Genomic DNA, 22,984 nt, shown 5'->3' with positions numbered 1-22,984 from the left:
GTTGAGGAGAAAATGCTGATGGTGGAGAAATGTGGAGATGTACTAATGTCCTTTGGGTTGGTGCGTGTATTAATTGTCTGATGGTACCAGGCGCAATAGATGGTTTGTAAGTGGAATACAGACCGTCTTTGTATTTTTCTGTTTTGATTTAAACTTGCATACCTGTGAGGCATTTATGAAATTACTGTATTCGCTGATATTTCTCTTTCCTGAGTCATTTCTCTGATTGGGTCATTCAGGAAATACTGTCACTAAAAATAGTGCTGCCCAGATGCATGGAACTTGTGCCTTAGTCATTGCTACTGGCAGGTTAGGCACCGAAGGGAAAAAACCTGCCTTGCAAATGGGTGGCAGCTGCTCATGGCTTTAATTAAGGGTTCTTCAACGTTCTTTTACAGCTTTTTTTACCTGACTTCCTAGAGCACAGGACAGCAGCGTTTTCTGTTTGTATGCTTGATTTCAGTGGGCTTTTTTGATCTAAGACGCTTGTGGTTTGTAAACTTTGCTCTCTGTAGCAATGCTGTTGCTGAACTTCAGCTGCTTTGTGTGCTCATGTTCTAACTAATTTGTGGTTAACTGGCGATTTGGCTGCTGAGGGAGCCAAAGGGTGGGGAAGGGAGGGCTTTGATAACCGGCTGTTTGAAAGCTGCTTGAAGAAAAACAAATTGGACTGTACTAACCTTGGTGGAAGGGAGCACAATGCAGCATTTCACAACTTTTTATTGGTTATTTTCCATTGCTTTTGTCATGGGTACTGAGTAAAATTTGTTCTCCTTAGCACATCAAGTTAAACATCCTCTCTCTGCAGATAGAATAATGGTATTTAAAAGTCATTAGCAAATTGGATCCTGTTCAGCAGGATGTCTTGATGGAGTCTCAAAATAAACCTTTGCATACAGTTTACAGTTGTGATTGTTTTTTTTTTTTGTCTGCTACAAATAGCAAATACTTTCAAAAAGTATAGGAGTCAAGAAAATCTTAGACTGGACAGTAAGCTTGATTTTGATATAAAAATTACTCTAGCACATAGGTTACACTTTTAAGTGGCCTGTGGAGCTTTTGGTTTTGCTGTTGATTTTTGAGATTTTGTATGTGCTGGCCTGGGTATTTTACTGGCAGCCTCTGACAAGTATCCATTTAAGTCAGTCATAGTGAAACAGCAGTGGTGTTAAATAATTTACATTTACCCATAGCATCATTCTTAAAGCTGCATTTTACTTTATTTTTGAATTCTTTAAATATAGCTGTGGCTAGACTGACGGTAGGGAGATTTTAAAAGTTAGCATTCTTGATTGATCAATATTTCCATTACGAAATGTAACATTGTGAGTGGTTAGGGTGATGTCAGTCTCCCAGCAAATGCATGTTCATCACCGTCTATAAATAGATCGCAAGCTATTGCAGAAAGTGCTTCCTTGTACCGAGAGAAAAGGTTTCTCAAAGAAATGAAACTCAGCAGTCACTGCTGTATCCTGATAAGACATTGTCCTTGATGTGACAGCAGTCACCCGAAGGACATGGCTGGGTAACCCTCTCTCAGCTCTCTTCCACCACTGCTGTAGATAAGAGGTTCTCCATAGCTTCATGGAAAGGCTAAGGAGAACATAAATTTTTGGGTTGGAGATGATCTCAAAGTAACTTGCAGTGTTAAACCAGCTGTTTGTGTTGCCCAGTAACACCAGTATCCACACCAAAGCCTTTTAATGTGGAACACACTTTCTACGTAGAATTGGTTGGGAAATGAGAATTGTCACTTGCTACGCTGCCTGTAGTAGCTGCTCATAAAAGTGTAAAGTCTGTTTCGTGACAAGTACTCTCAGAAATCTTGTCACAAGATTGCTACATAACTAAAATAATATATAAATATAACATAATAAAATGCCTTATAAATTTGTTTTCTTGAGATACAGCAACTGTAATTCTAGTGAACTGCTTTAACAATAGGCTATAACATAATAGGAATGTTATGTGATAGGAATGAAAAGTCATGGTTTTGTCTGTGGTTGTGTGAAATCTGATTGTAATTGTTTTTTGTGGGGGGGAGTGGTGTCATGATGGATTGGATGACAATGTTGATTCTAGACTTTTCCAAAAGGACCCTTACAAATATCTTCTTAAGGGACCTGTGTTCACCCTGTCATGGTCATTCTTGGTGAGCTCCAAATGCTTGTCTTACCATTTCACAGGTACCTCCACCTTGCACCATGAGGTGCAGTGACATTTGGCCCTGCAGATACTCCCAGTTAATCATAGAGTAAAAAAAAATCTGCATTTCTCGCAGGCGTGTGCCAGTGGTCCTGCTGAGCAGCTGCAAGGCTGCAGGTTAACAGCTGCCCTGGCTGGAAAGCAGCATTGATCCTGCACCCATGCCACTGTGGCTGGATTGCTTTTTATTTATTTAAGCTACTTATTTTCAGTAAGGCTGCCAGTCACCCTGGCTGCCGCTGACAGCCATGAAAATCATGTGCTACTCTGCCCTGGTGAGCTGCTGACGCTGGGCATGCCTTAGTGCTACAGCTGTACCAACAGAGGTGCATAAATATGTCCTATACACACACATGTGCATAAATGTGTGTATATATATATACAGAAATATGCAAACATGCATATATATAAAAATACATCCATATATATGTAGGCACACACAGAGCCATTCACACAAATACAGATAGCTACATATATCTAGAGACACATGACTATATATTTATAGATATGTTTATGCACACACAGACCTTAGATAGATAGGGGTGGTGGGTCCACACAGTGGCATCTGACACCCCCCACCCTGCCCCTGCGCTTCATCCAATTCCTTCCAGGCACTTCATTGCCTTTCTCTGCCCCAGTTCAGGGCCAGCTTGCTTCAACCAGCCCGGGCATCAGCCCCCTCCCCACCGATGAGCTGACCAGGCACAACATTTCTTTTAAATATTGCTTCTTTAATAATCTACGTCGTGGTAGTAGCTCTAAGGGAAGATACAGCTGACAACATTTTTCTTCTGCCCCCGTGTCTTTCCACATTGGTAATTCCTTCTTGATGCAGACTTCTCTATCCCCCAGCTCCCATAGGCCACGGTTAGATTTAATTCTGCTTATTATCTTAAATATAAAACATAAACGCAACTGATCCCCTGACGTTGCCACAGTAATAAAAAATAGAAAAGGAAAAAAAAAATATATGTTTGTATCCTTATTGCCAGTGTGTGCCAGTAACTGCTTTTTCCCTTACAAAAAGCCCTGCTCCTCATGCCAGTGAAGGCTGCCGTCTCCCTCTCCACCGAGGGCTGATCCCACGCCGAAAGTCAAATTATTCTTCAGGCTGAAAAAGGGGGATTTTAAAAAAGGGTTGCAAGAAAAGCCCAGCGGTCTCCAGCAGTTCACGGTTCTTTGAAAGGGTCTGAGCAGTACAGTAGAGAGCTACATTTACTGAAAACTTCTAGTGCTGATAAAAGTTTTTGGTTTCTTTCTTTTTTTAATTTAACCCAAACAAACCCCAAATTAAATTAAACCTGTTGGCAGGCCAGGAGGAAGAGGGCATCTCCTGCCGCCTGGGGAGCTGGGAGAAGCCCCCCTGCTCTACAGCTAGAAATCAAATGAAGAGGAAAAAAAAAATTTTTTTTTTTTATAAAAAACATCCAGTTTTCCAGGCCAGGCGGTGAGGAGAGCCCCGCGCACGAAGGCACACCAGCGCAAAGGCAATGTGGTCTGGGGGAGGCTGGCGGCCCCCACTAGACGTTGGCCCTGTGAGGTGGGCACGGGCCGGCATCTCGCTGGGGCTGCAACGAGAGTGGGGACAAAGCCAACCATCAGTCCCCACTGCTGTGACTGCCCCCCCACCCACTACCCTTACCCCCCAGGGACCCTACCTCCCCCAGGCTGGGTTTTTGAGCCAAGGGCGGCTTCTTGAGGATGCCTCGCCGGGGGGCTGGCGCCGGCTTGGCCTCCCCGTCGTCCTCCACCGCGTCGTAGGTGCCGGCCAGGGCGTAGTGCTGCTTCCTCAGCTCGCCCAGGCGCACCCGCTCGCTCTCCAGGCGCTTCTCCAGCTCCAGCACCTTCACCTGCACCCAAAGAGCCACCCTGAGCACCCAGGGGTGCGTCCCCGCTGTCCCCAGCGCCATGCTGCGGGGCAGCAGGGACACCCCCCCTTGCATGGAGCTCAGCCTGGCCCAGGGTAGCAGCACTGGAGCCACCTTCGTGGCCCTACCTGTGTTTCCATCTCTTCCTTCTTCAGCTTGATGAGGGACATGCCCGAAAAGTCCATGGTGTCTGTGGAGACAAACAGAGGGTCCTCACTGAGCGCAGCCCCTACACACCGAAGCGGAGGAGGCCAGCCACCTCGGGGTGTTCACAAGGCCACAAAGAGCCATGGGGTGGTTCCTTCTCACCTTTCTTCACAAAACCCTCACCTTTCTCCTCAATCTGCTCCTGCCCCGACTTGGTGGAAGCCACAACGTTGGCCGCCATCTCGTTGACATTGCGTGAGCACTCCTGGAGCCTGCCCAGGTTCCTGCTGCTCTTGTCGGCTTTCACCTGCAAAGAACAGGGGGATGGCTGTGGGAACCCCCAGGGCAGCCCCAGGCAGCCATGTTCTGCCTTAGAGACATCATGTCAGAACAGCCCTTGGGCGTGAAAATCTTGGAGTGGGAAGGATGGACAGATGGACATGTTGGGATCTTGATGATCCCATCACGGCCAGACAAGGTGACCCCACAAGGCCCTGCAGCCTCAGGGCACTAAACCAGCTCTGCTCTCACTGAGCACACACGGATAAGCAGCATCAGTGAAGACAGAGCTTTTTTTTTTAATTTTCTTTTAACCAGGCTCTTAATTTTAAAACTATCCGCTGTAAAAAGCCGTATGGGTCCTTCTCCCCGCAAACTGCATCCTCATTTGCTCCTTGAAACCTCTCTCCCCATCGCCTTCACCCACACAAAAGGTGGCAAGGACCAAAATCCACCATTCTTAATGCTGGCTGCTGCAGTTGCTTATTCAGGGTTTCTCGTTAGTTATTAACATTTTCTTTACATGATCAGCTTGACAGGAGGAAGACGGGAGGTTTTAGACATCTCCATTTCCGCGGTAAGCCCTGCTAGGTGTGGAATATTAATGCAGGTGAAGACACAGGGATTAAAATCACAGACTGACTTGAAAATACTCGGAGATTCCCCTCCTCCCTGCTCTGGGCTGGCAGGATGGCCACACACCACTGCCCAAAAACACCTGTGGGACAACACTGTGGGAACAAAATGACTTCACGTGACAAAGCCGCACGCAGATGACCTCGCTGGGATACCCACCTTGGAGGCAGCCACCAGCTGGGCCGTGCTGGCAGCAATTTCATGGGAGCAGACTATCAGTTCTTCATATTTGCCCGTATGCAGGACAACTCTGTCTGCTGACTCCCTGCGTTACAGGTCAGAAGGGAGATCATATAAGAGATACTTGCCATGCACCACGGAGCATGTCTAGATTATTTATCTCCTGCTATACCCTTACAAAGCAGCATCAGACCTTGAACCAGCAGCTTTGCCTGTAATTATTTAAAGCTCATTTACAAAGCAATTACTCAACGCCCAGACCCAGAAGTTTTGGACGGGTATAAAATATCAAGAGGCAGGACTGTGTATCTGTAATGAAGCGGATAAGATTTTTAAAGCTTTGTCCGAAAAAGCTCCCACGTTTCCTGCACCCTGCCTCCATCCCAACCACCTCATCCACAACCATCTGAGCAGGAACCAGGACACAGAGTATTTGACTGCAGCAACTTTCACATTTTGCAAACAGGGAGGAACTGGCAATCCCTGCTTCAGTGACCATGCGGTCCAACCCAGGCTACGATGCTCTGTAAGGAATTAGCAATAATATCCATGCAGACTCAGCGGTGGGGCGGTTTGGGTTATTGGGCGATGGAGAAGCAGGGGCTGGCTCCGGGTGCAGGACGTGGAGCCACACCATGCCAGGAGCCTCCCGCAGCGGCTGTGGGACAGATCCCGGGGGTACCTACACGAGCTGCGTGGCTCCCCAACCCACAGCCTTGGAGGCAGAGATCAGCCCTTCAGTCCATCGTGAGTTCTTGGCATAAAACTCCTGAGTTGTTGCTGCCCCCTGTTGTTATGAGAATATTATGGCTTGTATTAACTTGATACAACAATATACATATCCACAAATCCGTATAAAATATCCGTATGAAATATAACAAGATAAATTCAAATATAAAGCCATCAATCAAGGGACTAGCAGCATTTCCGTGCCCTTCAGGCTGCTCTTACTGGCCTGCTTAAACACATATCAAGAAAACTAGCACTGGAGCGGCAAGCCTGCAGATTTGGGCTGGGTTTAAAACACACATGTTTAAGCCATCATCTTCAGATGGACAGGGCTTTGCAAAAGCAACAGTGAAGTGTGCAGAGAGCATGGTGCTGAGCAGCCTGTCCCCAGCAAGTGGGGCTGCCAGAGTATCACTAACATGGAAAAGTGCAAAATTCACTGTGTTTCTGCAAATTGTGGGAAATTCTCCTGTATTTCATGTTGGTGCAGAGAGACGAGTGTAGGGGAGGACTTACCCGGCCACTTTCTACTATCTCCTTCTGTAGGTTCGTAGATGTCATTACAAGAAGTCTAATAGCCTGGAACAAAGAAAAACAGGTTTTGGTGTTTACTGGGGATTTTATAGAGAAGGACTGATGCTGCCGATGGTGGGAAGTTACAGTTTTGTGCAGTCTTTGATGCCCCTGATAGGTTTCTGCAGTACTAACCTTCATTAGCTCCGTGCAGGAGTTCAGAATCCTGTAGGGAAACAAGAGAAAAGTGTTCAGCATCCTCCGACAGCACATCCAGGGAAGCAGGCTTTGGCCTCAGTTAGAAAAGGGGTCTTTTTTGGAGACCAGCCAGCCAACAGGTTACTTCTAAGCAGCCCCCAATGCAGCTGTGAACAATTGGCTTAGATGTGCAAGATGAAGGTCCACCCTTCGAAAGATAATTCCGCGCTCAGCCTCAGGACGATGCGGCACTGGGTTGCACGTGGGGCTTTGGAGCAGAGCACAGCGCGGCAGGTATGGGCACGGGACAGAAACCTGCCTGCGGCTGTCACATGCCGCCCCTCACAACTCACCGCTCGTTCACTTCGAGCTTAACACCAGAGCTCTTGTTTCTGGCCTGGCTCATCATCTCCTGTTGGGAAACACAAGAGGAAAAGGGTTGGACACCACGTTGCTGCAAGGGTGAGCAGGGTGGAGAAGGCACCAGAATGGGCCATCCTGCAGCTTTGTCTCACCTCTATTCGCCTGACAGCATCCTCAATCGCTGCTGAGGTGGAGGCCATCTCCTTCTCAACCATGTCCCCCAGCTCTTCTTGCTTGATATCTAAGCTCTTGGGCCTCAGCTCCTGCCAGGGGAGGCAGGAGTCGCCAGGGGGGTTTAGGCAGAGGGAGAGAAGGGAATACTTGTAAGAAATAACACCAAACCAGAGCATCTAACTTCTTCCCCCCCACCCTTAAATAAAGCTGCAGGAACAGCATTCTGCAGACTGCAAGGGTGAAGGCACATGTGCCACCAACTTGCAGCAAATAGAGCACAGGGACCTCAAAGGTAAGAAATGCCCCAAATCAAGGTGACAAAACTCAGTCCCAGGAACAGTTTCGGCAGGGCAGGGCTCCAGAGGGGTGTGTGGAGAGCTGACAGCCTTTGAATCAAGAGCAGTTTAATAGAAAAGACTAATGGGGGCTTCACGAGAAGAATTATCTGAAAGCTGGGAAGTTTTATTCCGCAGGGATTGCTGGGCTGAGATTTCAGTTATCTGAGGGTGGCTGTCTCTGTGCAACACTAGGAAGGGTCTCAGCGCTCAGAAGCTAAGATGGCTCAAGGAAAGCACCAGAACCTGTGGGTATGGGGGACAAGGCACCCCAAAGTGCTCATTCCAACCCAGCGCGTTCAATTGCAGTTCTGGACAATGGGGAAAGCCAGGGTTTGATTATTTTTAACAAACAAACAAACAAACAAATGAAAAAAGTTCACCAAGGTGCAGCCAGGAGGCTGCGAGCAAACATCCCACCTCAACAAATGAAAGCAACATCCTACTGCACTAACTGCCTGCTTCGATTTTTCCTTTAGGAAATACCAGTGCCAACAAATCACCCACCCTGGCAGCCACGGCGGGGAAGGTGGGTGGGTGCGCTGGGCTCCATCTCCTACCTGGGCCAGCTGCAGGACCCCCCGCAATGCCCGCCGCACATCCCCCAGCTCAGCACACCCCAGCGTCTGCTTGTCCTTCAGCTTGCCCAGGTAGTTCAGGCTCCGCTGCCCGCAGTCCCGGCACGTCTCTGTCAACCCTGGGGAGAGGATGGGTTGGTGCTGGGCCCCTCGCTGGGCAAGAGGTCCCTCCTTCCCAGCCCTCCCACCCTCTTCTTCCTCCTCCCCTCAGCCACAGAGATGATGCCAAGCAGCAGCGGCATCCGGAAAATCTGTTGCAGAAGACCATAAATCAGTTTCCAGGAGCAAAGCGATGTTCCTGACCCAGGAAGGGGCACCAGACGGGACAGAATGTTGGGAAGAGGAGCACGGGGAGCATGTGCTGCCCCCAGGGAAGATCTGTCCCATATCCAACCCCTGGTGGCAGGGGCTTTGGCATGGCCGCCCCAAAAAAGAAGCCTCATAAGCCAAAAATCCCCCCCAACGCCTGCTGTGTCCATGCCCAGCACTCACGGTCGGCATGGTCAGTGGGAGCCAGGTGGGATGTGGCGCTGCCATTCACGATGGTGTCAGCCGTCAGGTGTGCGAAGAGGGCCAGAGCCCCCACCAGCCCCGCAGCATCTGCTGGCGAGGGGATGCGGTCAGGTGCTGCCAACCCAGGGCACCCCTTGCCATGTCCTGGGAGCTGCAGCCCGCCCTCAAAGGCACCCCAGGATCAGCACAAAAGCTTGGAGAAGTCGGCATTGACCCCTCTAGTTTGCCGGCTGCTCCCTGAACGAGCACACGGGAACCCACCAACTCCACCCACCACATCCCTCCATCACCACGGCATTGCACGCTTGCCAACAGCCCTGAAGCAGCTGGGGGCTGCTGGATGTATAAAAATAAAAGCAAGATGCAAGCAATGCCACCGGTCCCCAGGCCCAGGTACCTGCCATGGAGGCCACGTACTGCGCGTGCCCGTTCTCCAGGGCATCCGTGGACTCCAGCGCTGCCTGTGCCCGGCTGAGCAGGTAATCTGCAACAAATTTAGCTTCATGAGCACGGTCAGGCTGCTGAGGGACTGAATAAGCACAAGGACCGATTCCACAAGGAGTACTGACTCCACGAGGCACCACTGAGCAGAAGCCAGAACAGCTCAGGTCCTCAAAGCCCTGGCTGAGGAACAGCACTAAAATCTGAGCAAAAGAGCACTGAGATGAGAGCTAAAAATTCACTCCTGGAAAGCCTGACCCCCACCTCCTTGGGCATGATGTTTGGTAGGAAAAAATGCCTGGGGGAAGCTGAGATGCAACATATCCATCTTGGAGGGAGAAGGGGCTGCAGGTTGCAACCCCCGTGGTCAAGGGGGACATACCTGGGGAGCTGGTGCAGCGCACGTGCAGCGGATCATCCAGCTTGGCCACCGCGTCACGAAGGATGTCCTCTGCTTCCTGCACCGCCTCCTGCAGGATGCCAAACTGCTGGTCCAGCAGCTTCTGCTGCAGGCTCTGCTCCTGGTTGCTCTGTGGGGTGGGCGGAACAAGCGAGTGACACAACTTGGACACAAGACCCCTGTCACCATGGCCCATCACCAGCATATCCCTCGAGAACCCCTTTGCAGGATTAGACCCAAGCACCCCAATATCGCTAGAGCAAGTCACATCCCTCTGCCTACACTGGTGATGGCTCAGCTGAGCCACCTGACTGCTCAGCACCCCCAAACACATCTCACCCCAGCGAGTAGAGGGGCAGTGGGCTCTCCACACCATACCTTATCCAGGAGCCTGCCCTGCAGCTCTCGGATCTCCCTCGTGGCCTTGTCTGCCTCCTGGCTCAGCTGCAGCTCCTTCTCCTCAACGAGGCCACGCGCAGAGAGCAGCTCACACTCCTTCTCACTCACTGACCGCCTCAGCACCTCCTTCTCAGCGTGCAGGGCCTCCACCTGGGCGCTGAGCTCCACACCTGCCTGCCAGCGGGGCCAGGAGACCCCTGTCACTCAACCTGCCACCTGGCTGTGAGCCCAACAGTTCCACAGAGGGAGCAGAGGACATGCCCTGCTCATGACCCCGATGGAGCAGACCCATGTTCAGCCCCACGACGGCTCTTCAGACTGCTGTTTGTGCTGCTGGCTTGGCAGTGGTGGCAGCTGTGCCATCTTGCGTGACGGGGATTTGGGCGCATCCTGTGCTGCCAGCCTCGTACCTGCTTGGCGTGGCTTAGCGAGCGCTGTGCCTGGTCCAGCTCATCCCGCCGGGCGTCCAGCTCCTGCCGCAGCTGCTCCATCTGTATGCTCTGGTCCTCCAGCTGCAAACACATGCCCACACCAGCGGCTCAGCTGCTGCAAACATGCTCCAGCCCCGCTTGGCACCAGCACACAGCCAGGATGGCAGGAACAAATCCGGCCACGTTTTGCGGGAGGGGTTTTCAGGGTCTTGTTGGGGGTCTCCTGAAAGGCCTCTTTTCCCCAGGGCAGGAATTTTGAGAGCAGCCCCCACTTGGGCCCCAGAGAACAAAAGCACCCAAACCCATCAATTTGCATTGTGCCATTTTCTTGGGCAAAGAAGAGGGTGATATGGGCAAGAGGGACCAAAGCATGCATTAGCATCTTCCCCAGGAGCCAGGGCAATGCTTTCCTGATCAGAAACCGACATCAACAACCATCCTGACCCCTTGCACCCAAGCTGTGCACAGCCACCGCTTCCTGGGCTGGAAAGGGCTCAGGGCCGGCCAGCGAAGCCCGGTGGCTGGGCAGGATCCGGGGCTGTGCTGGCTCACCTTCATCTCGGCCTCTCGCTTGACCTGCTCCACCTGAAACGCCAGCTGCTCCTTGACACGTGCCACCTCCTCCTGGCTCTGCTGCGTGACTGTCAGCTGCTTGGCAGTGTCGGCGTTCTGTGTGGGGACAGGGGGCTTACTGGGCATTCCCACCAGGGACCCTCATCATCGCTGACTCATCCTGACCAAATTCTGGCTTGGGATAACTCCAAGATGCCTTTCTCACAGCATCGAAAATGCTGACTGCCAGGGGACATGAATTCAAGGGGTGCCCCCCACCCGGCGCGCAGAGGTCCCTGGGTGCAGGATGATGGGCCAAATACTGATGGGGCTGGGCACGCAGGAGCCATACCGGTGGTGGCAGTGGGATGAAGGCAGCAGTCGGTCCCTACCTGGCACGGGCAGCAGAATTACCTTCCTCAGGAGCTCGGCATGAGTGTTGATGAGCTCGCTGTGCTTCTCCTTCAGCTTCGTATAGCGGATCTCGGTGGCGTTGGCTTTCTCTGAATGGGGCGAGAAAGCGTCAGCAACCGCAGCACGGGTGTCCCGCGGCTGACTGGTGTTGTAGGGCACCTACTTTCTGCTTCTGCACAAAGCCGCTGGGACCTGTCGCTGTCCTGCTTCGCCCTCTGCAGCCTCTCCAGCTCATCCCGCAGCTGCTCATTGTCCACCAGCGCCTTCTGCTTCTGCTTGCGCTGCTCCTCCACTTCACCCTCCAGGCTGTTCACCTGCGCCTTGAGCTGCGTGATGTACCGCTGTGCCTGCGGGACACCGTCAGGCACTCAGGCACTGCCCTGCGCCGATGCCAATAACGCCTCTGCCCTCCCCAACATCCCTATTCAGGCACCCAGCTGCAGACTGGGCAAAGCAGCTGTGAGATGCACAGGAAAGCTCCCCCCTCAGCCGTCGCTGCTGCTCGGTCCCACTGCTAACAGCAGTCAGGACAGCAAGGGACAGCCCTCACATGCCTTCACCCAACCTCCACCAGGAGTCAGGTCCCAGCACTGGGAGAGGCCCCAAAACACAGCGCTGGGTGGCAGGACCCTGTTCCTGCTGCATCCTATCGGGGTTTCCACACCGCAGCACCAAAAAACACCCCGCTCTCGCACGCTGGCTGCTCCCTGGCCAAGCTTTACCTCCAGTTTAATCTTCTCCATCTCTGCACGGAGCATGTCCACCTCCTTCTTCAGGCTGTCAATCTGTGCATCCCTGTGGACAAAGGCAGGTCAGTCCCACATGCCGGCGGCCACCCCACCACTCCCACTGCTGGCCCCCCATACCTGTCATCCCGAATGCCATTGGGTGGCCCAAAGGTTTGCTCAAATATATCTGAGGTGATCTGAAGAAGACAGAGGGTGCCGAGCTGAGCCGGGCTGCAGGTGCCTGTCCCCCCAACCCCAGGGTCCCCATCCCACCCCCATGCCCCCACCTGCGGCTCTGTCGTGGTAGCTGTGCTGATCTCAATGAGGTTCTCTGGCTCCTCATCCTCAGGGGCTTCCTCAGGGATGACAACCACTGGCTTCACGTGCTCCGCCAGCGCAGATGCCCGCAAGAAGTTTGGAGGACTCTGTGCAGACAAGAAGTTGTGGCGGCATTGCCTGCGGTTTTGGGAACCGCTGCAGGCAGATCGCTGAGGGCAGGGAGGCAGTCATCCCTACGCCACTGAGATGTGCCAGTGGGTCCCTCTGCAGTGTCCCTAGAACCTGAACCCACCCATGGGGACACCCCTGTGCACCCTACACCCACAAGCTCTCCAAAGCATCGCACACAAGCACCACACTGCAATCCTGCCGTACCTCTGGCAGCCGAGGGATCTGGATGAGCCGCTTGAAATACAGCATGTCTGATGCTTTCTTAAAGAAGTTTTTGAGGCTGGAGAGGGGAGAAAGAAAAACCGCTCACAGGGGAGGTGGGGAGGGAGCTCGGCGGGAGGGAGGGGACCCCACTGCCCCACCTCGGCCCCAGGTTACCTGCGAAACTGCTCATGGAAACGGTCTCGGTGGCCCTGCAGCGTGTCAGCCGGCAGACCTGCAGCAATGACGAGACAGCTGTGACTGATCCAGGGCTGCAAATCTAGTTACACGTGCCCGGATCCCTCCAGCTGCGAAAGGCAGCGGGGTAAAGGCCAGATGGGAGCAGGATGCGAGGCGTCAGGACAGGAGTGGGGATTCCCCATCCCTGGCATAGGGATGCGGTGCAGGGAGGTGGGTGTGGGAACCCTGAAATACCCGCACGAGGCCCCTGGTGCTGTGCTGCCCAGCAATCCCATGCAGGGGGCTGGGAGGCCAAGGCACATCTGCTTGAATTAATCAAGGACAAGTCCTTCTAATTCCTTCATCTGGGATGTCTACGTGGGATGAAGCAGGTCCTTAGAGCCCGGCTCGGATACAGGGACATGGCAACGGATGCCTCCATCCACACAAGCCTGGTCCCCAACTACAGCCAGAATCCCGACCCAGGAGAAGATCAGTGCAGGGCACATCCCCAGGGACTCACAGGAGTGCAGCTTGAACATTAACTTGACAGCGTAGTGGTAGAGGTGGCTGCAGTCCTGGATGACCTGGATGAGGGGGGCCAGGCGGCACTGCACTGCCGACATCTGCGACACTGCCATCGAGGTGTTGAGCTGCCTGAAAACTGGAGGGTTGAGTGCAGTGAGGTGCCCGCGCCGTGTTTGCGGAGCCGTCCTGCTCCAGGCGACTCAGCTTGATCATTAACCACAACGGACGTGGCTTTGCCGGGACATGGGGTAAATACCAGGGTTGCTGCCCGTCCCATCCCGCTGAGCTGGGAAGAACCCTGCTCCAAGCCAGAAAAACACCCAAAGGAACCACGGTGGCAGAGGGAAGGGGTGCTCAGCTCTGCCCCAGACACCCCGACCCCAAAAAGGAGGGATTTAACCCCAGGACGATGCAAAGGCAGGACAGCTGCCCTCAGGAGCTGCCGCTGCACGATGCAGCCACAGAAGGCGTGGGGTTCTGCTCCCCTATTTAATCGTGCAAGGAGCTGGGAGAGGATCCCAGGGCAGGGGACGGGCCTGCCGGCATTGCAGCCTCGTCTCTCCCGGCTCGGAAACAGATCCCTTCCCTTGGCAGAAGTCCAGCCAGCATATCCACTCTGGCTTCTTCCCCGCTCAGCTTTAAAGTATTTATGAATATAAATTCTCTGTATAACTGGGTCAGGAGGAGAAGCAGGAGGCTGCCAGGAGCCGGGAGCATGGTCTCTCCCGCTGTGCCCTGCTTTCCAGGGCAATTCTGTGTTCCCGACTTGCGACAGAGGAAGAAACCGCCACATTTTTAAGCCATCTAAAAATTCCTGGAGGAGACAAGAGAAGCAAACACAGGCAGGGGCCTCCAGCCCTCCCTGGAGGTATTTCAGGGAGGGGAACTGAGTATTTAGAAAGAGGTACGGCCCCATCCTCTGCTTTGAGGGGATGGAAAGGATTCCAGTAACGCATATGATGAATGTGGTTGTACCAAAAAAGCAATAAAAACAGATTTCAGAGCAGCACTGCTCTGAAAACAACATTCTGCATTGCTCAGGTGGGCTAAAACCAGCCACGTTCCTCAAATATTTTCCTACAACCACCTCTACAGAGCATCAACAGGGGAATCCAGCTAGAAACAACCTCAGAAATCCCTTCGGAGGAGGAGGAGGAAGGACCTGAGCCTCCCACCTCAGCCTCCCAAGCTGGAATTCCTTTCCTGACCAAAGAGTGAAACTATTGCTCAAGAGCCCTGGGGCTAGCGGGAGGGACCTGCCTCCTCACCTGACTCTGACAGCTTCAGCTCACAGTCCAGGTAGTCAAACAGCTCGACCGTCAGCTGGAAGCTGCCAAAAAAAAAAATAAAATATATATCCAAACCCCCATCACCCACTGGTTGAGACATTCCTGCTCCGGCTGCTCATGTTCACTGCAGGTCCTCATGGTGGCAAGGGCTCCGACTGAGCATCTGGTGGGTTTGCTCCCTGCATTTACACTCCTCACCGCTCTGTGGGTGCAGGAGGAACCCGGCACCATCCAACCAATTTATGAAGGACCGACAGCTGCCCCAAACGGGAGCCGTTCTGTTAGCAGGATGCTGCCAGGCAGGAGCCGGCGACTGCGTGCAGGGTGCTGCGCTCCTGCCGGGACACTCACATGTTGTTCACATCTGCCCCTGCAGTCTTTTCCAGCACCTCATCCGACACTTCGAGGCCCGGGGGGAACTCTGGATGCTTTGGAAAAGGAGAAGAAAAAACAAAAAAAGAAAAAAAAAAAAGCAGTTGCTGCTAACATTTTTGCTGGTGTGACCATCCCCTGGTGAAGCCCTGTCACCCCGGCGTGGCAGGGTGTGGGAGTGGCAGAGGGTCTCACCTTGATGTGGAAGGAGATCTTGGTGAGGAGCAGCCGCGTATAGATGCTCACCAGCTGCCCATACCTGTCGTGCAAATGGCCCTGCCAGGGACAGGAGGGGAAACATGGCAAATCCAGAGCAATGAGCAAAGCCCACGCACGCTGCGGAACTTGCTCTCACCCTCTTGCCCTTCACCATGCACGTAACCATCACCCAGCAGGGGTGGAGACCACAGGTTATTTCAGGTGGTGCTTTGCCCCCCCCATGCCCACGATGTTTTTCAGCACCCACCTCCAAACACGCCGTAAGGCTCAAACCTCTGCTTCCCCCCACTCACCCACAAGTCCCCTGTCTCTCGGATGTTGCTGCGGTACCTCTGGCAGTCCTGGAGGACCTGGGGACAAAAACGGAAGGGATGTGGCATGGTGGGGCTGGCATGGAGCTGCCCTGAAGCTGAGGATGAGGATGGATTTGGCCCCTTACACCACTCCAGCTTTGGGAGAAGTTCAAGCTGAAGTGGCAACCAGAGGTCGGGGCTGTGCACAGGGATGTTTCCAAGATGCAGGATAACAGAGGGCTCCATAGCCCCACCGCCTGGGAAAGGTGGCTGGGGTAGGGCAAGAAACCCACCCGCTGCGCAGAGGGACATCGGCAAGAGGCAAAAAACTCCCCCCACCCCCAGCAAAGCCGGAGGGACGTTTGGGAGGGGTCACTCACGTTGGGGTGGCCATCGCGCAGGACCTTGTGCAGGACATGGCAGAACTTCCAGCTGAGGATGGCGCTGCTGGGCAGGGGCAGCCCGATGGCATAGGACCAGAAGGTGAATGCTCCCTTCTCGTGGTGGGTCCCCAGGATGATTCCTTCGAAACCTGAAGTCAAGGCCAACCAGATACACGGGGCAGCAGGGGACAGGCTGGGCTGGGTTCTATTCCTGTTCAACTTCCATTAAAAATGGGACGTGCACCGAGCGTACGGCAGGCACAGAGATCACCGGTGCAATGCTGCACCCACAGATAAAACACCCATTTATTTTTCCCTGGTGCACCTCTCCCTGCTGCAGGGCACATCGGGGCCCTTTGCATTTTATTGCCAAAGAAACGCAATTTTATTGCGCTGCTCTTGTTTGCATTTTCCCTGCTGCATGAACCCACGTGATGTCATCGCCCAGCCAAGCTCTGCAAGGGGTTCCCGTCTCCCAGATCTCCTGTGGCTCTGGCCCTGTGGGGTGAAACCCCTCCTGCCTCAGCGCTGGATCTCCTCCAGGCGAGCCAAGGGAAAGGATACGGCGGGCATGTTTCTCCTTCACTGGCGCTTCTTGGGTATTTATGGCTTTGCTGATGCTGATGGCCTGCAAGGGAAGGAGAGCGCGGCGTGACCCTTGCAGCTACCCCGTCCCCCCTGAAAGTGAAGCGCTGGCACTTTTGGGAAATACCCTGAATTTTATAACACATCTGTCACCTCAAAGCCATTTGTGACACATCAAAATAGGCTTTTTATCTCCAAACAAGTGGCACGTTAAAACCCCCCATCCCCAGCATGACTGGTCGGAGCTGGGCCCCTACCGATGCTCCCTGCTGTCCACATCCTAGGAAACAAATTTTTGCATTTTTGTAGCCTGAACTCAGCGCCGTGCCCAGGGAGCATTAAAGCACGACAGCAAGATGCCAAATTCCAGGGTTGTTTGTCTAATCACAAGGAGCCTTTGAACTGGGGGTTGTGGGGGTTGTGTTTTATTTTATGACGTTGCTGCGTGCAAACAGCACGTGGGGAAAACACAGCCCCCAAGCAAGGAGGGAGTGGCGGCCACAATGCCCATTTTGACAGAGCAAAAATCCAGAGCAATGTGATTATCAGAGGAGGATTACCTATATTTTAATGTGTTTGATCACAGCACACTTTAAATTATGAGTCTATTCCAAAAGATGACCCCAGACAGGGGGCAGTTGCATCTCCCGCCTGATGACGGACTGCAAAACTGAGTTGCTGTGATCGATGAGGATCTTCCTCCTCACTGGATCCCTGCAGGCAGACTCAACGGAGCTACTACATCCTCGCACAAGCCCTTGGTCACCACAGGGGAAAAACGTCCAAGCCAGGAAGGCAGGAAACATCCCCGCCACCGCTGCTTATGCCGGAAGAGAAACCCGGTCCCTCCCTGCAGCCCCACCAGCCATAAAACCTTATAAAAATCTTATTTCCCCTCCTGGGGAAAGCACCTGCTTCAACACAGCTGCTAGCCCAGGGGACATCTCTGACTCGAGGTGCTTTCCTGTGTGAGGAGGAACCCGACGCTGAGTTATTGAGTGCTCCTGACTGATGCAGGAGGAACCTGACACCATGCCGAAGAGGTGACACCAAAGGTGTTGATGCACCAAATCCACCTCAAAAGAGCCCGAAACGGCTGCAACCGTGAGCCGGGCACAACAGCAACAAAATGACTGTGAATGCATCCTCAAAAGCGAGCCTGTCCCAAAACCCTGAGCCCAGCCGCTGGGAAAAGGGGCTGGATTTGCCTTTCCTGCACCAGGGAAGCCCTGGCGTTACCCCGCCATGTGGGGCCGTAAAGCAGCAGTGGAGTTAAGCTGGCGACTTGCTGTAATCCTCTTATCCTCCGAGGTTAATGAGCCTGGAGCGCCCAGGAACAGGCACTTGCAGCGTGGCTGCCTCTCCGAGAGCACCCAGCACCTTCGCAGCCACCGGAAAGCCCGGAGCCAGCCGAGAGCCTGCGCCCGTGACCACGGCTCAGCCAGCGAGGAGACGTGCCAGGGGTCCTCAGCGCTGCCGGCACAACCAAAGCAATGGTTTACTGACACAAAACAAGGTTTATCACACGCCGGAGAGCGACAAGCCGACGGTTCTGTGAGGCAGGGCTTGGAAACACATCTTGCAGCGAAGAGCTGCTAAAGGGGTTGTTGCATCGTACTGAGGTGCTTTGCATGGCGGGGAGCAGGGCAGACATCTTCCAAGCCCGGATTTTTGCCCCCCACAGCGTGCGGGAGCAGCACGACACGCTCATCCCAACCTGTCACACTCATCCCAATGCATCAGTGGGTGCTGGGCTCAGCATCGAGCTGCAGAGCTGGGAGCAGGCACATGAAAGGGCCAATGCATGAGACGAGGGCAGACCCCTGGGGGTGGAAATGCTGTCCCAAATCCCCAGGGACAGGAGTTCAGCCACCCAGCAGGACGGGACCAGGGCTGGGACCCAGCTGGCCCATCCCAAAACCACCGTAAGTGCTGGTGGTTTTATTGTGTTTATTGCCCATAATCTCATTTCCAGCCTGACCAGCCAAAATTCAGCCCGGGAGCTCTGGGAGAGGCTGGTTTCATCCTCAGTGATTCAGCGCAGAGGTTTCAGCTGAGCCACCGCACGTCCAGCACAGAGGAGCGGACCCGTGCGGGGGCACTCCCAGCCCACCCATAGCACCACCGTAATGGAGACACGGTGTCCAGCACCGTCCCAAATCAACCACGGTGGCACTGACCCAATGCCAGTCCCTCGGGCTGCCAGCTCAGGTGTGCTTGCGCTGGCTCCAAACCCCAGGAGGTCCATAAAAAGGGGATGGTGGGACCAGGGGTGGGCACAGGGGGATGCTGTGACCTGGGACACCGGCGGGATGCTGTGACCTGGGACACCGGTGACTTCAAGATGTCCCTACCAGCTGCCCGGCAAAGCAAAGGACAGCTCCACAATGGGGAGATTCACCCTCAAACCGGCCTCCTGGGACATCACCGGCACCTCTGGAGATGGGCAGGTCCTAGGTGTCACTGCAGGTCACAACCAGCCTGGCCAAAACCTTCACGAAACCTGCAGACGGTTCCCCATCGCCACCCGGGAGCGGTGCAGCCCCGGCCCCACCAGAGCGGGGGTCTGACCCCAAAACCTGCCCAGCCCCAGGAGCCCCGAGAAGTGCAGCCCGCACGCCTTACTCACAGCCCGCACGTACCAAGCCAGTGACTAAAGCTGGGATCAAAGCGCCCAAATGAAGGAGCACGGCTGACATCCACCCTTGCTTTCCAGGCTGCTTTTAATTACAGCGTGATCCTCCCCGCCCACAGCTCCCCGGAGCCCTGGCATCCCGCGGGGCCGCAATCCCCACCCGGCAGGTGGATGCCGGAGCCCGGTGCGACGCCACGGGAGGGAGAGATTTTTTGGCAGCAGGACGTCGAGCTGGAAACCTCCCCGGCCATGTAGCACGAGGGCTGGCCGGAGCAGCTGAACTGCAAACGGCTGCTCCAGAGGAGTTCCCTTCCGAACGCTTCTCCTTCCCAAATCACACCAAAAATCCAGCCCTCGGCAGTCACACATGCTGCGTACCTGGCAGCTCCAGAGCTTGTTGGATTTTTCACCTTCTCGTTTAAGAAAAGCAAAAATTGGCCACAGGAAAGGGCCAAGTTTTGAAAGCAAGTGCCCGCTGAAGGACTGAGGCTTCCCACCTGCCACAGGCAGCCACTCCAAGGGGGACATCTGCATCACCCCACCAGAAGACCTCAAAAAGCATTTGCAGGGAAAGCAGATGACCTTCACAGCACACGGGATCACACCGGGGCCAGCGACCCCGTCTGCCCCCACTGGCACCACCCCAGCCTTCGGTGGGGGAAAGGAGCTGGGGTGCTCAGTTCCAGCAGCAGCACTCTCCAGGGTGGTGTGACACTCTCAGCCACGGCACACGGAGGGGACATGCTACCGGTGTCCCCACAACACAAAGGCGACCAGTGGCTGTCTCCATAGCCAATATAATTAGGCGTAAAAGGCAGATCGATACCCACACACCGACATCAGAACTGTTTTGCTCTCACCTGAAGTGCTGCTACGGGAAACCATGTTAGAATAAAGCTCCTGCAGGACAGTTTTCCAGCAGTTGCTGGGAAAGAAGGTCAGTTTGGGGTGGTGACCATCACCGTCAGCCAGCGGGCCTGGGGTTCAGTTTGAGCAGCGAGCAACCGCTTGCTCACCCCACACGTAGCTCGGCCCACGGCATCCCTGCGGCTGCAAAGTTGCACTCGCTCAGGACACAAACCCCCCCCAAAAGCCCAAAGAGCCGTGGAAGTGCCGGAGAGAGGGGGGACAGGCTCCCGGCCGGCCCCAGCTGCCCTTGGGCACACGAGGCAGCGCTGCCACCACCATTATTTCGCAGCGGTGCCCAGCGGGACGATGGAAGGAGATGAGGCCAGAAGAAACCGGAATTGCCGGTTTTCTCATGTTGCTCCACAAACCCAACATGCTCCGTTTCCTATCCAGCACGACCCAGCGGCACCGTGACCCTGCCAGACCCGAAACTGCCCCCTGGCCGGGCTGGCGTGGACCAAACCCACCCAGGGGCCAAGGAAAGGAAACAGGGGAAAAGGGATCAGCCGTGAATTTGCAGCCTGGAAAACCAGAGGGGCAGAGGACGCGTGCCAGGGGTCCCTCTGTCCATCCCGGCCCGTTCCCCACCAGCCTGCGCCAAGGCCGGCACCCAGCATCGCCCACCCGGCCGAGGGTGCGGGGCCACATCCGGACGCCCCGTCCGAGCCGGACACCGACGCCTTTGGGCTCCGCTCTCGCCCTGCCACCCTCTGCGGGGCCGGGCACCGCGACCCGGGGGTGCCACCACGTGTGACCCGCAGCCGCGGGGCTGACCCACCCCCGGGGGCCGGGGCGCGGGACAGGGGCGCAGGGCGGCGCGGGACCGGCACCGGCAGCGGGGGGCGGCTCCGGGGCTCGGCCGCGCTGCCGCTGGGGCCCTTCAACTTTCCCCGCTGGCTCCCGGCCGCGGTTACCTGCCGGGAAGGCCCGGGGGGGGGGGGGCGGAGAGGGACACGCCGCCTGCCCGGGTCTCTGCTGCGCACGGCGGGGACGCGGCCCCGGTGGCGGCCAGCGGGACCGGCCCGGGAGGAAGCGGCGGGCGGCAGCGGGGCCGGGCGGACCGGGGGATCCCGGCGGGTAGAGAACCCGCTCCCGCTCCCCCCACCCCAGGAAGCGTTGCGCGCCCCGAGGCCGTGCCCTGCGGAGCGGGCCGGTCCCGCAGCACCCCCGCCCCGAGCCGGGACCGGAGTCGGGACCGGGGCACCGCCACCCCCTCCCGCCGCCCTTGCCTGGCTCTTGTCGAACTGCTCCCGCTCCGCCTCCAGGCTGTGCCCGCCGCGGCGGCTCAGCACCCGCGCCGGCACGCTCTTGATGCTGTTCATGGCGGGCCGGCCCCGCGCACCCGGCCCCGCGCACCGCGCACCGGGGCAGGCAGCGACCGGCGCCGCCCCGCCGGCTCCTCCCGGCCGCGCACTGCGCCGCGCCCGCCCGCCCGCGCCCCAGGGCGCCCCCTGGCGGCCCCGCCCGGCCCCGCCTGCAGCCGGGAGCAGCCGGGGCCGCCGCCGCCGCAGCGAGAGCCCGGCGGGACGCGCCGTGCGCGGGGCACAGCGACTCGGCCCCGCCCGGAGACCCGGCGGGCGCCTCCCGCGGCCCGGCCGCCGCCGAGCCCCCGCAGCAGCTCGGTTTGCGGGATCGTTCCCTGCGGTAGCGCAAAGGCGCTCCCGGGAGCATCCGTGACACCGCCAGGCAGAAGGCAGCCGAGCCCGGGGCGGCTGGAGCCTCGCTAGGAGCCTCCCAGCGCTGGGTGACACAGCCGGGGAGCGAGTCACCCCCTGCCCGAACACATTCACCCCAATATTCCCCTTCTTCCCACTCCGCAAATCCAGCGCAGCCCCAACACAAAATCCCGGGGCTCCGCGGCTCCCCCCTGCCTGGCTGGAGCTCAGGGTTCTATAACAAGTTGAAAAGCATAATTTTCAGCTCACGAGGGGGTTCAGCGCCTGCACCCACCGACGCCGTGGAGCCGCACCGATGCCCCCAGGGCCTGACGCAGGGTACGGCTGCCGGAGAGCTGCGGGGGGACCGGGGGAGCGCTATCGGTGGCTTTTCCAGGCAAATTTCTGTCCTACCCCCAGCAGCACATTTAGAGGATGGAGCCTGGAAGGTTCCTCTGCAGGTAGAGGAATCCAAACATGCTTTACATGTAGAAAACCCCCGTGAAGCTGAGATTCCCTCTGCGGGTAACGCGGGTGGGCAGGGAGGACAGCAACTAGGACCAGAATTAGTCGCCTAATTTGGAGGCCATTAGTACAGGCAGGACAGCAGGCTGTCATTTAGGTCGTTACAGAGAAAGCAGAAAATTATATGGAAGAGTTAAGGAGGGGAAACCACAGTGCCAGTGTTGTATTTCACTGCAATGAATCCCTGGCAGCCAGAGCCTCCCACCCCTGAGCTGCCCCCACACAGGAAAAACGCTGGCGCAGCACTCAGCGGCGTGGACTTGGCACGGGTGTCCCAAACGGCTCTCGACACAGTGGCCCACTCATGTCTCAGGCTTGCCACATCCTATGTCCCAGAGAATCCTCGTTAATTAAGTACTCTGTGTTGGGCAGTGTCTTAAACAGGTAAGAAACACACAACAGTATCACCTTTAGCAGCTGATTTCATCTTTTAGTGAAAAAAGAAGTTCCGATTGTGATAACGAAACATGTCTTACCCAACAGTCAAAGAGAAAACCAGCCGAAATGCGCAAAAGCCAGTCACACCACAGGTGGCTGCTGCCATACAGCACTTACAGAGCCCACTAACTAACTAACCGAGCTCGTTAGAAGCTTTTCTTACAATAACTAGTTCCTGACCGGGGGAGGGCTGTTTTGCCCATCTCGGGGGTGACAGCTATGCAGGAGGCAGTTCCTGC

The 22,984-nt window shown here is 55.6% G+C and overlaps 1 protein-coding gene across 4 annotated transcripts; it reads right to left on the bottom strand.

The window, feature by feature from the left end:
- Positions 1-2,683: 2,683 nt before the first annotated feature.
- On the bottom strand, positions 2,684-21,542 carry HIP1R (huntingtin interacting protein 1 related). Of its 4 annotated transcripts, none has more exons than XM_055710215.1 (32): positions 21,357-21,542; positions 16,563-16,626; positions 15,996-16,138; positions 15,616-15,672; positions 15,299-15,379; positions 15,083-15,159; positions 14,711-14,772; positions 13,438-13,578; positions 12,912-12,969; positions 12,738-12,813; positions 12,371-12,508; positions 12,222-12,280; positions 12,078-12,150; positions 11,519-11,702; positions 11,356-11,444; positions 10,942-11,058; positions 10,369-10,470; positions 9,938-10,132; positions 9,542-9,689; positions 9,116-9,202; positions 8,698-8,808; positions 8,188-8,324; positions 7,271-7,381; positions 7,109-7,167; positions 6,753-6,783; positions 6,561-6,623; positions 6,002-6,102; positions 5,295-5,400; positions 4,404-4,527; positions 4,202-4,263; positions 3,864-4,055; positions 2,684-3,773 (listed from the first exon to the last, which is right to left on the bottom strand). In XM_055710215.1, the coding sequence occupies exons 1-32, from the start codon at positions 21,447-21,449 to the stop codon at positions 3,726-3,728; spliced, it is 3,189 nt and encodes a 1,062-aa protein (XP_055566190.1). In that variant the 5' UTR covers positions 21,450-21,542; the 3' UTR covers positions 2,684-3,725. The 4 variants fall into 4 exon arrangements, with proteins under 4 accessions (XP_055566190.1, XP_055566196.1, XP_055566201.1 ...); XM_055710221.1 differs by having other exon boundaries at positions 8,698-8,805; XM_055710226.1 differs by lacking the exons at positions 14,711-14,772; positions 15,083-15,159; positions 15,299-15,379; ... (2 more) ...; positions 16,563-16,626; positions 21,357-21,542 and adding an exon at positions 14,116-14,704.
- Positions 21,543-22,984: the final 1,442 nt, after the last annotated feature.

This window comes from Falco cherrug, chromosome 1 (assembly GCF_023634085.1).
Source record: "Falco cherrug isolate bFalChe1 chromosome 1, bFalChe1.pri, whole genome shotgun sequence".
In the NCBI taxonomy this organism is placed as follows: Eukaryota; Metazoa; Chordata; class Aves; order Falconiformes; family Falconidae; genus Falco; species Falco cherrug.
This window is presented reverse-complemented; position numbering and strand designations above follow the sequence as displayed.